This window comes from Pristis pectinata, chromosome 19 (assembly GCF_009764475.1).
Source record: "Pristis pectinata isolate sPriPec2 chromosome 19, sPriPec2.1.pri, whole genome shotgun sequence".
Classification (NCBI taxonomy): domain Eukaryota; kingdom Metazoa; phylum Chordata; class Chondrichthyes; order Rhinopristiformes; family Pristidae; genus Pristis; species Pristis pectinata.
This window is the reverse complement of record NC_067423.1, coordinates 12,318,302-12,334,078: the sequence shown is the minus strand read 5'-3', so window position 1 is coordinate 12,334,078 and position 15,777 is coordinate 12,318,302. Positions and strand designations below refer to the sequence as shown.

The following is a 15,777-nucleotide window of genomic DNA, read 5'->3' as shown; positions in this document are numbered from 1 at the left end:
CTAACTGCTGTCATTAATGCGAACAATATCCCTGCAAATGTAATCATCATAGTTTACATAACTCAAATAAGTGGCTGGCATTTTGTACTGAGTGATGGGAGCATTGCCCAGGGTGAGTGAGATCACCTGGGTTGTTGTCAGGCTCCAAAATCAAAATACTTCAGATGCTAGAAATCTGAAGCAAGAATAGTAAATGCTAGAAATGCTCAGCAGGTCAGGCAGCATCTGTGGAGAGAGAAACAGAGCTAAAGTTTCAGGTAGATGACCTTTCATCAGAGCTGAGAAAAATGTAACATAAGGTTTCAGTTGCAGAGGAAGTTGGAAGGGACAGATGGAACTAAAGGGAAGGACGGTGATAGGGTGGTGACCAGAAAACATTGAATGATGACATGATGGTTGTAACTAAAAGATTGTGGTAAAGGCCAAAGAAGAACAAAGGATACGGCTGGAGAGGAACAGAATCATTAAATGCTGGGAGTTAAGATGCAGGACTAGAATTATCTGAAGTTGTTGAATTCAGTGTTGGGTCTGGAAGGCTGTAATGTGTCTAGGCAGAAGGCGAGGTGCCGTTTCTCAAAATTCGTTGGAATATTGTCGGAAGCTAAAGATCGAGATGACAGATTGGGACAGAGAATTAAGGTAGCAGACAACTGGAACTCAGGATCTTCCTTGCAGAATGGTCAGAGGTATTCTTTCGAGTGGCCACCCACTGTGCATTTGGTATCCTCATTTGTAGAGGAGAGCATTTTGTCATACAGTTATACAGCCTGGAATCAGACCCTTTGGCCCAATTGGTCCATGTCAACCAAGGTGTCTCCCTGAGCTGGTCCCATTTGCCTGCATTTGGCCCATATCCCTCTAAACCTTTCCTATCCATGTACCTGTTCAAATGTCTCTTAAACATTGTAATTGTACCCACCTCTGGCAGCTCGTTCCATGACCCTCTATGTGAAAAACTTGCCCCTCAGGTCTCTTTTAAATCTTTCCCCTTTCATCTTAAACCTGTGCCCTCTAGTTTTAGACTCCCCTACCCTGGGAAAAAGACTGTGTCCATCCACCTTATCTATGCTCCTCATGATTTTATAAACATCTATAAGGTCACCCCTCATAGCCTCCTTTGCTCCAGGGAAACAGTTCCAAGCTATCCAGTCTCACTTCATAACTCAAGCCCTCCAGTCCTAGTAATGTCTGTGTGAATCTTTGCTTCATCCTCTCTAGCTTAATCGATTCCTTCCTATAGTGTGGCGACCAGAACTACACACAATATTCCAGGTGCAGTCTCACCAATGTCTTGGACAGCTGTAACATGACGTCCCAATCTTGTACTCAATGTCCTGTCAGAGGAAGGCAAGCGTGCCATACGCCTCTTCACCATCTTGTCCACCTGTGTTCCACTTTCAGGGAACAATGTACTTGTTCCCCAAGGTCTCTCTGTTCTACAAAAGTTCCCAGGGCCCTGTCATTCACTGTGTATGTCCTGTCCTGATTTAACTTCCCAAAATGTATCACTTCATATGTGTCTGAGTTAAATACCATCTGCCATTCCTTTGCTTACGTTCCCAGTTGACCTAGATCTTGTTGTAACCTTAGATAACCTTCTTCACTGCCCACCACACCATCGATTTTGGCGTCATCTGCAAATTTACTAACCATTGCCACCTATGTTGTCGTCCAAATTGTTAATATATATGACAAACAACAGCACTAATCCCTGCTGCACACCACTGGTCAGAGGCCTCCCACAGTTGCACGGGAAGGTGCCTGCAGAAGAGGTGTCGGTGGAGATGGAAGAGTGAACCAGTCTGTAATAGAGGGTATGGGCCTTTCAAAAGCCTGGAACGGAAGAGGAAGGGACGATATGTCTGGTGGCCTTGATACATTGCTTTTCATAACCTAGCACCTCCAGAAGTCCTTGAGAAGGAATCAGCCACCTTTTGAAGACTATTCTCTGTTCATTATGTAAGGAATGGAACAGCCAATCTGTGCACAATATCCCACAAATAGCAATTGATAACAATCAGACAGTCTATCATTTAGTAATGCTGTTGAGGGATAAATATTGGTTAAGACACCAGGGACAATACACACAAAATGCTGGAGGAACTGAGCCGCTTAGGCAGCACGTGTGGAGGGAAATGAACGGTTGATATTTCAGGTCGAGACCCTTCATCAGGACTGGAAAGGAAGAGGGCAGGAGCCGGAATAAGAAGGTCGGGGGAGGGGGAGGAGCACACGCAGGCGGGTGATGGGTGAGTCCAGGTGAGAGGGAGAAGGTAGGTGGGTGGGAGAGGGGGGATGAAAGGGGGTGATGTAAGAAGTTGAGAGGTGATAGGTAGAAGAGGCAAAGGGCTGAATAAGGAGGAATCTCGTAGGAGAGGGCAGTAGACCATGGAATAAAGGGAAGGAGGTAGAGGTGGAAGACACCAGGGTTTTCTTTGAGATGGTGCCACTGCCTGAGAAAGCATTTAGGGCCTTGATTTAACATTTTTTGGGCAAGCCGGTACTTATGGTTATGTAACACCGCCTTGATCCTTCACTGGGCTGTTAGCCTCAGGTCTTGCGTTCAAGTGTCCATGATGGCATTTGAATCCACAATCTTCTGACTTGGGTGAGTTGTAGTTGGCGCTGTATGGGGTTTGAAATTGGAAAACTGCTCTTTTTTTTTACTAATCCCAAAGGTGAATCCATTAGCGTGGGATATTTCCCTTTACTTCATTCAAAGCTTTCCCACACTAAGCAAAAGCTTCCTTTCTGGTTCAGAAAGTCCTGATCTCTGGTGGGATATAGTTCCATTGTCCCCAACCATCCCCATTATTTGTGACAGAAGTTACCATTGTTATCAATGAGAGAGAGTGAAAGAGAGCATGGCTTAATTGAACAAATGTTGGATTAACCTTAAATATGGATTTGATGTGTTGAAAGACCAACAATGAGTGTCGATGATATCCTAGATTGGCCAAAATTATAGTTATTCCCCTTGGACTGACAAAGGTAATTGCCTACAATGCATATGAGATAGAATTTCGGACCTGCCTTGGAAGTAGTAGGCGTCTTTTGTTGTAATGACCATGGATTACGCAGTGATTTGGATGTACTATGTTGGGCCTACAGTGAATGCAGGACATGTACTGTGGTGCTGAGCAACAAGTTCAGTTCAGGAGATGAAGCAATATTAGATTGAGTAGAAACACAGGAGTTGCACCATAACATTGGAAAGACTATAAAGATGGTGGATTGACTGGATGGATGATCCACAGAGATGATGAGTGGGCCACAATATTAGTTTGAGCTCAGTGATAGAGGATGAGCTGAATTCCGCAACAAATAAGCAAGATGGGTCGCTATTGGACTGACAATTATACAAGGTGATCTGTAACAATGGATTTATCACAAATATAAGTGCTGACCTGTATTACAACCACCACACGTATCAGAGATGGCCTGTATATTGGACTGACTACAGAGATGAGGAATGGGCTAATGGAGTGAATACAGATATATGCCATACCTTATAATATTTTATGGAGGAATACTCCAAGAACGCACACATCATGGAGCTAATAGGAAGCGCTTGGATTATAGAAACTATTATGTAGAGTTAGTACATTCTGACGTGTATTGCTGTGTGAAGATCTGGTTACCTTTAAGCCACGCCAGTTCACCCCTTCATCCTCAAACTTCAGTGACCTTTTAGTTTGTAAGGCTGTGTCTGGCTTTCACTCTATTTTTACCTTGAGGACACAGCAGGGTTGAGTAATTTCAGGTGAATTGCCACATCCAATATCGTGTGCAGTGTCTGTTCACAATTTTCATAAGCACTCATCAATAAGGCATAGAATGAAGTATATAACTAAGGGTGTTTAAAAACCCAGTGGTGTTTTAATGACATCGCTTTGTGTGAAATGGAATCCTCTGGATCAAGGTGGTTCTTTGCTGCAGTCTTAACCTGCATCAAATTAGTGGGTGCTTGCATTCGTGAAGTCACATTGACCATTTGTTAGTGTGTAGTGACTTTCATTGTAAGTAGGCATTCAAATAGCTTGCTTAAGACTTCCAGCAACTTGTACCCAAAACCAATGCTGTATGAGTGAAGGGTATGGAGGGTTCCAGCACACTGGCACTGGGTTCCATTGTTTCTTTTTAGAGAGGAAAGGAGGAAATTGTGAATTATTAAAAAATACAACGGAGAGTCCTCCAGTGACATGAATTATTAGTGAGTACAAACTTGAGGAAATATGATTGACACCTCTAAAAATTGAGAAACATTTCAGTAAGTGATCTTGCTCTCTCTCTCTCTCTCTCTCTGTTCTGCACAGATTCGAGTGGATGGGGCTTCCCACGGTGCCTTGCAGTACGAGACCATTCAAGTTGTGCAGAGTGGCGCCATTCTGCGTGACATGGCTCTGTCTGTGGATCATCAATATCTCTACATCATGTCAGAGAAGCAGGTAAGGCCAGGCACTGTCTTCAGGCCGACTACGTTACATGGCTGTGTTGCTATAGAGGTGGAACTTATAGCTGGCAAGAATTGAAATTCGGAGAGTCGCGAGGGGATGATTTCCATGAAACGTTTAAAGTTCAACTCAGATTCGAACAGATCATTAGGTTGGAGATAGTTGTTGAGGGGATGAGAAGAGAATGAAAAGGTGGAGCAGGGTGTTGCATGAGAGATTAAAGATAGCAGGTGTAGAGGGCAAAGATTTTCAAATGCTTGAAATGTGGAAAATTCATTGGCTGAGCTTTCTCCAGTCACCCTTTCCCTAGCCCCTATATTTGCAGTCAGATCTGGGACCATTTATTTTGTTGTTGTGCCGCACAATGTGACATTTCTGTTTTAAGAATACCATGTATTTCTTGTTTAAAAAAGTGCTGTATGGTTTTGGTCAAGCCCAGGATCTTGACTATAACAATGAATAAAACAGCCATTGTTTTCATCTTGCTCAGAGATTTGGCATAATTAATCACAAAGGTAAAGACCAGAGCAGTCAGAATTCATGCTTTGCATCGCTGATTTGGCTTTACAAACTGGTTGCTCTCCTGATCCCTTGCACTGAGTGAACACACTGATCAGGAGTCTGTGGAATTTTTATAACTCCGGACAGGGGCCCTTGGAAGTAAAGCGACTAAGAGTCCATCTACTAGCAGCTAGATGCAATCAGAGCTGTCACACTCTGAACATTGCTGAGTTGTCAAGTGTAGCTTGGCCTTTTCTCTGACACATCAGCACTGACATCCAGCACTCTTGTCATGCCTATAGGAATTACCAGCTGGCTCTTTTTTGAGCTGGTGACAAGGGCAGTCATTAATCCTTTCCAAATAGGCCCAGAATTTCAGGTCATTTTTAACGCTACTTTAACCAAGTCACCTTTGGTACAGCTCTTAGCTTTGATGACACACTGAAATGCTGAAGTGGTATTGTGTTGTCAGCCTGTGGAAGTTATGTATCTTGGAACATAAAACAGACTAAGTCAGTGGAGTCTAACACTCAGTGTGTGTGGGAAAAGACAGGTAATATATGAAGCTTGGAGATTGTCTGCTGTGCCATTCTCTGAGGCAGTCTCTGAGGGTCAAGGATGACTTGCTCCCACTTCTGAGGTGGCTGGTAAAACTAATGTGGGTCCTGCAGGAGTTGCTTGATAAGCTGGGTTAGGGTTGTGGTTTAGTAGGAGATGTGCTCCTTACTCAATTTATGCTGGGCTTTTGCATGCTTCCAACAACTGGACCTGAATGGTTATTGCCTTTCTAAATGGCCCCTTCTCAACTTTAAACAGTCATGGAAATTACCAGGTGGACAGAGGAAAAGATTCAAAGATGTTTCCAAAGCCTCCATGGGGAAAAAGTGTATCATCCCCCCTGACCCCAGTGTAGCGGTTAGTGTTACGCTTTACAGCGCCAGTGACCTGGGTTCAATTCCAGCCACTGTTTCTAAGGAGTTTGTATGTTCTCCCCGTGTCTGTGTGGGTTTCCTCTGGGTGCTCCGGTTTCCTCCCACATTCCAAAGACGTATGGTTTAGGAAGTTTTAGGCATGCTATGTTGGTGCCGGAAGCGTGGCGACACTTGTGGGCTGCCCCCCGAACACTCTACACAAAAAGATGCATTTCACTGTGCGTTTCGATATACATGTGACTAATAAAGATATCTTAAGATCTTAATCTTAATGATCATTCAAAGTCGAGAAGGACAGTGCTGAATGGCACTGAGAACCTCGCATATATTTATTGGGAACACACAGAGGCCCAGTGTAATTGGGAGAAGGAGCGCACCGGCTCCCAAGCCACCCACTTTCTGCTGTATAGAGCACATCCGGTCCCACCTGTGGCTGAGTCTCCGGGTTCCACAATGGCCTCACCAGCCATTTCAGGATCCACAGAACTGGAGGTGGAAGCAAATCATTCTCACCCCCAAGAAATTGCCTAAGAAGAAGAGGACCTCTTTATACCTGGTGTAGCTGAGAAGAAACTACATTGAGGCAGGGTAGAACCAGCTCCAGTTTTCACTGGACTCTTTGTACTGGAGAAAAAGAACATCACAAGCACATTGCCATCCAGTGGAAGAGGTTACACCCAGTGTTCGAGTGGTGGTGAGGTGGAAAGATACACTTGAATTTGCCCCAGGAAATCTGAAAGGGTTCAGTAACTCTGAACGTCACTATTTTAGTGACTTTAAAGACAGGGGCAAAATTCATTTCTTTTACGAATTAATTTGTCTTTAAAATTGTCCATGATAGATTGGGCTAGATTTCTATGGACCCTATAAAGGAGCAGGGAATTAAAACAGATCAGCTTTGCATCTTATTTTGGGTAGTATTGACTGAACATAGAGATACAGGAATAAAAACAGAAGAAGCTGGAATTATTCTGCACCTGTGGAGAGCAAAACAGTTAGCATTTTAGGTCGATGACCTTTCATCTCAAGGCACACCAGCACAGGACATTTTCTAGCCTCCTCCAATAAAACTCGATAGTTGAAGGGAAAGAGCATGTGAAAATGCTGAGCATTGTTTGTGCTGGAGCTCTGCATTCTAGCTTGGCTGATGAAAACAAGGTTTTGCTCAGACAACTCAGAGATACAGTATGCTCGCTTCGTGAGGTTTGACTTTTCCTGCATGTGATCAATCAAAGCCTTGAATAAAATGCCGTGACATTTCCTGATTTTGGTTTTATTGTGTCTTCACAAACTGCACTGAATGTCATCCATCTGGGAGCTTGTTACGTTAAAGAACATGCCAGGCAGTGAAAGTGTGTTGCTTTCATCGTACGATGTTGTTATATTTCCCAATAACCACTCTGCCATTGATTATTAAAGGAAGAACAATTGTTTTATTGCCATTTTAAATCAATTGTTAGCACAGCAGGATTTCCATGCTGCCTGCTTGCATGCCAACTCCACCCTACATACAAACCCCACCTTGCGAATTTGAATTAAACTGGCCACATAATTGCACTGGCTTCCTGGCCTGAGGTGCAAGAATTCCCTCCTCCCTTCCATGCTGGAGATCTTCCCTCATCCTTGTTCTACTGCAAAATGCCCTCTGCATTTATCTGGGTGACAGCTGTCCCTTCAGTCCAGACCTATCAGGTGCTCCACCTGGCATAGACTTGATGGGGTAAATGGCCTCCTTTTGTGTCATAACAAGTATATGACTTTATGAAGCATTGCGATATGGATCAGTGTGAAAGACTCCAGAAATGCTCAACTTTACAATTATAAATCTACAGGCAATGCCAGAGGTAGGGCTGGGGTGGGTTGGGGATGTTATCCTTCTACACACTTGCTGGCAGAGTTTTGAGCTTTCCTATAGGTTGCATCTTATAAACCCATCTCCAACTGCCCTGCCCAATCAAATGCACTTCCAATACGGTGATTTTCTTACATTCCTCTGTTTTTTTTTCCTCCCAGTTCCTTCCTAGCCATACACAACAAATCGATATTTAATTCCTGCAGATTCCAGGGCAGTACTGAAAGTTTGTCAACCTACATTCTGACAAATTAGACCCTTGCCCACTATTGGTGGATCATAGTGAAGAGTGCCGACATGTACCTGATTGATTGCTGCTGTGGTTATCACATAAAATGTGTTTTTTAATGGTACTCGATATAATTATGTACAGACCAATAATTAACCTGCAGTCCTGGAAAGTGCAGCTTCTGTCTGAGAGTGGGCAGATGTGAAGTGACAATGCACCATAATAACAACATTCTCTAACCTTTTCCCTGGCATGACCCACTTAAACAGTGGACATTTTCCTGCCACCTGAAAATTATGCATTTCAATAACTGTCAAGCATCTTTGCAACCCCAAAATGGGTCGCAGCCCCAAGGGTCGGGACTGTTAACTTACAATATTTGGTTATAGCAGCATTTTTAATTATTCATTCGTGGGACCAGGGTACTGTTGGCAAGGCCATTCATTGCCCAGCTCTTAAGAAGTTGATTGTCTACCTTCCTTAAACCTCACCTTAGGATCCGAAGGCACAGCCTCAGAATGAAGGAGTGTCCCTTTAAAACAGAGATGAGGAGGAATTTCTTCAGCCCGAGGGTGGTTAATCTGTGGAATTTGTTGCCACAGAGGGGGATGGAGGCCAAGTCATGGGTGTATTTAAGGCAAAGATCGATAGGTTCTTGATTGGTAAAGGGGTTAAGGGTTACAGGGAGAAGGTGGGAGAATGGGGTTGAAAAAAAAATCGGCCTTGTTTGAATGGTGGAGCAGACTCGATGGACGGAATGGCTTAATTCTGATCCCATGTCTTATGGTCTTCCTGAGCCACTGTAATTGTTGTGAAAGTACTCCCGCTGTATAAGAAGTAGAGGGTTCCAGGATTCTGATGGCAGTGATGAAGGAATGGCAAGTCGGCATGATGTGTGATTTGGAAAGGTGGTGTTCACACGCACCTGCTTGGAATTGGAATTGGTTTATTATTGTCACTTGTACTGAGGTATGGTGAAAACTTGCCTTGCATACTGTTCATACAGATCACAGTGCATTGACGTAGTACAAGGTAAAACAAGATGGAATGCAGAGTAAAGTGTCACAGCGACAGAGAAAGTGCAGTGCAGGTAGATAATAAGGTGCAAGCTCATAACAAGTTAGATTGTGAGGTCAAGAGTCCATTTTATCAGACTAGGCAACCGTTCAATAGTCTTATAACAGCGGGATAGAAGTTGTCCTTGAACCTGGTGATACGTGCTTTCAGGCTTTTGTATCTTCTGCCCGATGGGATGGGGGGGAGAAGAGAGAATGTCTGGGGTGGGTGGGGTCTTTGATTATGCTGGCTGCTTTACCGAGGCAGCGGGAAGCATAGATAGTTTTTATCCTTCTTAGCTGGCAGCAAACACAGGTTTAAGAGAGAGAGAGAGAACCCTGAAGTGCATCTTGTGGGTATATTGCAGTGGTGGTGAATGGGTGCCAATTAAATGTGTTGATGGTGTTAAATTGGTTGGGTGTTGCTAGAATGAAGATTATTCCATAACACCCTGACTTGTACCTTGAGATGGTGGAAAAGCTTTGGGAAACCAGGAGGTGAATCCCTCTCTGCAGAATATTCAGTTTTAGCTTCTGATAGTCCGATGCAGTGTCAAAACCACTCAAGAGGAGAGCTGTGATAGGTCTTATAATCCCCAAAATGCTCTGGGGGCAATTGGAAGCAATCAGAGTTCTAGCTCATTGCCATCTGATGACCCTTGCTGAACAGTACATGACTCAATGCCTGAGCAATCACAGGAAGAAATTTTCCCTGACCTCAACCCTAATTGACTAATCCTTAGACTATACCTCTTACTTCTAGACTCACCACCCAACCTTTCAGCATGCAACTTGTCAAGCTCCTTCAGAATCGTGTCTTTGGATGAGATCATCTCTCATTCTTCTGAACTCTCTGCACCTCCAGACTTCCTTACTCTTGTATTTCTATACCCTTGTGAGAGAAGTCCAGCACACTATTTGCAGCATCTACATATTGTTATTCACATACAGGGACCTCCAAGTCTCCTCCAACATTTTACAGTTGTTTGACATTTTGAACATATTCAAACAATTTTGAATATTTTCCATTTCCTCTTGCCAAAGTGAATAACCTCACATTTACCCACTAGCGCCCACAGCCATCTGCTTGCCCATTACCTTAACTTGTTGATAGCCCTTTCCCAACCCCCTTTGTGTTCTCCACACTGCCCACCTGGCTTTGATTTGTCAGCAAGCTCGGGTACATTAAACTCAGTCGCTTTATCTGAGTCATTAATGTAGATTGAAAATAGCTGAGGCTCCAGCGCTGATGTTTGTGTCTCACCACTAGGTACAGCCTGCCAACCTGAAAGTAAAGAAGGGGGTGCATAAGGATTAACCCCAGGGGCATGTCCTCTTATCAGGAATGTGAGAGTCCCAATTTGACACTAAACCCATTTTCCTTTGCCTTTATATATATATGTGATTCAAAGAGGAATATTTAAAGTTATTTTGCATCTTGGAGAAGATTAAGAGGAATCTCCAAATGCTATAAAAGGCTGTGGGAAATGTTAATACTTTGTGAATGTAGTAACTACTGAAATGCAGTAGGTGCTGAGTTATTGGTGGCCATCACATTCACAACCTTTCACTTTAAGGTCCCCCGTAACCATAGTGACACAAATTAATTACTAGAGAGAGAATTTGTTGAAAGCAGGTTACCAGAGATGTGAAAGGTACAGAAACAGTCTGAGTAATGAGCATACAACATCAGAGGAACAGTAAAACGTTCTTGCAATCTGGCAGATTAACATGGTAACCAAAGAGAAAATGGTCCAATTTAAACGTATATACACAAAAATAAAGATGATATTAATTACGTTTTGGAGTGAAATGAACTAATTGATCAGTCAAAAAATACTGAGTGTCTATAAGTCGTCTTTTCTTGGTGTTGTCAAATATTCTTTGCAGATCAAGAGATGAATTTGTGGGGTACACGAAGTGGTCACAAATTGATCTTTGCATACTAAAGGGGTACCAAGAGATTGGAAGCAATAAAGTGTCTCAAAATGGGTAATCTCTTTGGCTGGGGCAGTAACTGTTGGTTTATGTCAACTGTAATTAAAAAAATAGAAGGACTTGCATTTAAACAGAGCCTGTTGTGCTACTTTCAGTATGTTCCAAAGTGCTTTACTGCGATTATAAGAAGGTGTGGACACTGTGCTAATGTAGGAATTGTGGTAGCCAGCGTGAGGCGCATGTTCAACAAGTGGCAATAGATAATGGCTAGATTTTATGTTTGAGAGATATTGACTGAGGAGTAAATATTGGTTCAGAAGACTGGGGATAATTCCCCTGCAGCTCTTTGTAATGGAGCCATATCCACCTGAAAGCGCAGGTAGGGCCTCATCTGGAAGACAAGACTTCTGTCAGTGCAGCACTCTGTCAGCTTGAGAGTGTCACCCTGCATTTTTGCTACCAGATCCCTGAAGTGTGATTTGAACCTTCTGGTAAAGTACACCACAGTACTGATGTTAACCATAATATTAATGAACTCCCTCCTATAGTTTTGGCTACAAGCTTTAGCAGGCAACTTGATAAGAAATGGGAACTTTGAAGAGCAATATCAGCCTGCTTGTCCTTGTTATTGTTCAGGATGTTCACAAGGCATTCTACAAATTGTGCATTAAAGATTCCTATTTAAATTAAGAGCCAGGGGAATCTAAGTCTGGATGCAGAAATGGATCAGAAGATGGTTACCAAGTTTGGAACAGGAAGAACTGATGGGGGGACCAACATTAGATTAGAAAGGAACAGCCAATTGGGAGCAGGCATAATCACCCGTAATTTCTAATGTTCTCTGACCTGGTGTCCCCATGGTTACCTTGCCTGAGACCAACTCCCTCAGTACAGGCCAAGCATTAAGGCTGGGCTTGGGTCCTTCCTGCTATGCATATGGCTCAATGCCGCACCATCTGGTCTCCTTACTGAGCCAATGTGGAGCCATCCAATTTTATGTTCTTGTTAAACTGCATTGCTCTGTGAGGTGCAGTTTTAGAGGTGGGATTTTTCTTGCTTGCCAGGAAGTAATCTTCTGACAGCGCAATAAGTTCTTCTGTTCACAAGTCACAGTTGGCAGCAAGGTAAGTGAAAGCCACCTTGATCTTGGGAATCGAGTTAAAGAGACATGGGCATATGTGAGACATGTTAACTTCTGGTGGGCTCAGCGATGCTATTGTTTGGAGCTTGCACGGCAATGAGGAAGAGGAGAAAAAACCCTCCTATGCTATCAAGAGCAGCTGAAAGTGAAGATCTCAGCACTGCAACCCTCTTGGTTGCTGCATTCTAATGTAAGATTCTTTCAAATGCTGATGATAAGTAGACTCTAAACATATCTCTCACTACCCCCCTCTCTCTCTCTTTCCCTTTCCTTTTCACCTCCTCCTTCCTCCCCACTCTCCCCCACTCTCTTTCCCTCTTTTCCCTCTCTCTCCCCTCTCCCTCCCTCTCTCTCCCCTGCTCTCTACCCCTTCTCTCCCCTCTCCCCTTTTTCTCCCCTGCTCTCTCTCTCTCTCTCTCCCTCTCCCCCTCCCCCTCTCCCTCTCGCTCCCCTGCTCTCCCCTATCCCCCTCCCTCTCTCTCCCCTGCTCTCTCCCGTCTCTCCCGTCTCTCCCCTCTCCCCCTTTCTCTCCCCTGCTCCTCTCTCCCTCTCTCTCCCCTGCTCTCCCCCTTCTCTCTCTCTCCCCTGCTCTCTCCCTCTCTCCTTCTCCCCTGCTCTCTCCCCCTCTCTCTCCCCCCTCTCCCTCTCTCTCCCTCTGTCCTTTCTCACCACCCACCTGGATGAATTAATAGACTTTATGCAGGAAAATGGGGAAGCCAAGTTGGTTTCAATTAGCTTCCTACTGTTTCTCTGCCACTGAATTGTTGCCTAGTTTATCTGAAGTAAAGAAGGAGTTGGTCAGAGACCAGTTGATATTGGCAATTGCTGCATATACCTGAGTGGTTACCTGAGCTCTGCTCTGGCTTTGAACCCAGAGCCCAACTTCCCCTCACATCCAGCACATTGCAGTAATGAGGTTTGGTTTGTCCCTCTCATTGTTGCTAGAGACCATTATGCACAGCATTATAGCCTCTGGAATAAACATGGTCAAGAGATGATACTTTCCAGTGAGTACAGTCCAAGAGCTGACAAATGCTCCTCGTATGTAAACCCTTTCATTCGGGGAATCATCCTCGTAAATCTTTTCTGAACCCTCTCCAACATCAGTACATCCTTCCTAAGATAAGCGGCCCAAAACTGCATACAACACACATAGTTTGCATATTGTCAGTCTATATTTTTTTCTGGCTCAATGTGTTCTGAAGATATTGCAATCATGAGAGGAATCTCATTGATATCTATAAGATTCTGAGAGGGATTGATGGGGTAGATGGTGTTTGCTCTGTTTGGAGGGTCTGGAAGCAGGGGGACATTGTGAAGGGCTGAGGAAAGATTTCTTTGCTCAGGATTGTGATCTGTGGAGCCATGGAAACTCAGTCATCACCTATATTCAAGATTGACAGACTATTGGACAACGAGGGGTTTGGGTGGAAAAGTGGTCAAGAGACAGTGGATCAGCAATACAGCAGGCTTGAAGGAGCATATGACCCCGCCCCCACCCCCCCATTCCTTATTTGGAGATGCAAGAGACTTCAGATATTGGAGTCTGGACCAAAAAAAAACAAACTGCTGGAGGAGCTGTACACAAACAGTGCTGGAGGAACTTCAGCAAGCCTCACCTGCTGAGTTCCTCCAGCACTTTTTGTGTATTGCTCCAGATTCCAGCATCTGCAGAATTTCTTGTGTCTACGTTTTGCTGGAGCAGGTCAGCAGCTGCCTCACCCACTGAGCTCTTCCAGCAGTTTGTTTTTTTGCATCTGTAGAGAGAAATGGGCAGTTGACTTTTTTTTGACGTTTCCTACTCCTTGGTTCTTGTGTACTTCCGTTCTTATTTGTCCTGCTGTCCTCTCCGTTGATAGTCCTGGAGCAGACCTGCAATCAGTGCAGTTTCGCTTGGGTTGCATGTGATCTCCTGTGTCTGAAAGGAAACTTGTCTGTCTCTTATGATTGTGATGTGGGGTGTCGTTTCCACACGTAATGAACAGAGTGGCATGCAGTGATGGGGGAGCTGAGAAACCACAACTGGGAAGCAGTAACTTCCAAAAGAGAATTGGGTTCATCCTTCCAAGGCAAAGTGAAACCTGCTGGGTCAGAAGGAAAGAGCAGGGGACTCATTGGATAACTCCTTCAAAGAGCAGGCATGGGTGGAACAGGCTTGAAGGGTGTCCTCCAGTTTGGTCATTCTGTGGTAGTATCATTTGTGTGAAATCTTGCCAATTACTTGATGGCTAAACCAACAGTGATGGGCAGGGGTTTAGATTTATAACATCACCAAACAGACCCTGTGCGCAGAGCACATAACATTACACGCACTATAATATTGGATCTTGCTCAAGCAAATGTTAAGAACATCAAGGTTAGACAGCAGGTCAGTGAGGGACTGCGTTGCAGCTAAATTAATAAGATTTCTCTACTCTGCTTCCCATGTACTATAGCTGCCCTTATCTACTGGGATTATGTGCTTTAGAAAGTCTTAGTTTTAGTCTTAAACCTTTTTTTTTGTGAAGTGGAAAATGAGATCTATATGACAGGCAGATTTCTTACAAAGTCCAACCATGCAGCCTAACCTTTTAATTCAATATGCCGATGGAATCTTGCATCTGGGTTGTTCAAACATGGCATCAAGAGTGAAGCACCTTGAAGAAAGGTCAGACTGGATGTTTATCCCAGTCAGAAGGGGCAAGGATGGGGGTGATGGTTGAGGAGGGAGGTTGACCCATGAACTGCAGGAATCATTCACGCCCAAGTTAATAAACGTTTAGTCAGTCATCTGGATTTGCCAGTAATTCTGGTGGCTTGGGGTAAACATCAGACTGTCCTATGGTCTGAACACAATGGAACTGTCTAAATAATTAGCTACCGAAGGCTCTTTATGTACGTGGAGGAAGTGAAGAGGTCACATTTTGATGGGACCATGCATTCAGGCCTGGTTGTGGTTCTGTGTGTGTTGGACTGTTTTAAATGACAATGGGTCTGTTGAGACTGTGTAGAAATGGTCAGTTCTTGAAAGCTTATGATGTAGGATTGTGCCATTCAGTCTATTGATTTTTACAGTTGATTAGTCAGTTCATTGAATAACTTGGAGTGCAAAATATAATTACACGAAGGTTCAATAGATGAGCTGTATGCATTTGTTTGTAATATCATTAAGAGTGAATGGGCTGTGTGTGTGCATGTGTGTGTGTCTGCACGTGCTGGGCACTTAAGTTCTGAGTTAGTATTTAACAAGTCATGTCTGTAGAGAGAGGATGATCAAGATGGATAAATCCATTTAATCTCAAAGTAATCATCACAAAGGAATGGAATTCATTTGGTCGTCACTGAATCATGAATAATACGTGAGGACTTCCCTCCCCATCCATACCATTCACATACTTCTATTCCCATCCCTCCCATAATCCCACCACTGCCAACGTCCTAACTCCCTATCAGCAAGCACTCTCTCCAAAGGAGTCAGAGGGTGTTGGGAGAGTGGTCGGGGCTGACTGGCCCTCTCCTGTGCCTACTTCTTATGTTCTTTGTCCAGTTAGCCTCAAAAATAGACATAGAAGAACCCCATGACATGAGCATGGGGGTCGTCCTCGCTCAAGTTGAGGGCATCTTTTTCACTCCGCCATAGGCCTTCACCCAGAAGTTATCCAGTCGTGCATGCTGTTTGTGGCTACACTTCAGAGC

The 15,777-nt window shown here is 44.0% G+C and overlaps 1 protein-coding gene across 4 annotated transcripts in view; it reads left to right on the top strand.

Moving 5' to 3' along the window:
• Positions 1 to 15,777, top strand: part of plxna4 (plexin A4) — a 532,456-nt gene that overhangs the window by 243,336 nt on the left and 273,343 nt on the right. For all 4 annotated transcript variants that reach the window (XM_052033450.1, XM_052033449.1, XM_052033451.1 and 1 more), the window contains exon 4: positions 4,317 to 4,448. In XM_052033450.1, the coding sequence (XP_051889410.1) occupies positions 4,317 to 4,448 (132 nt within the window). The remainder of the gene's footprint in view (positions 1 to 4,316; positions 4,449 to 15,777) is intronic.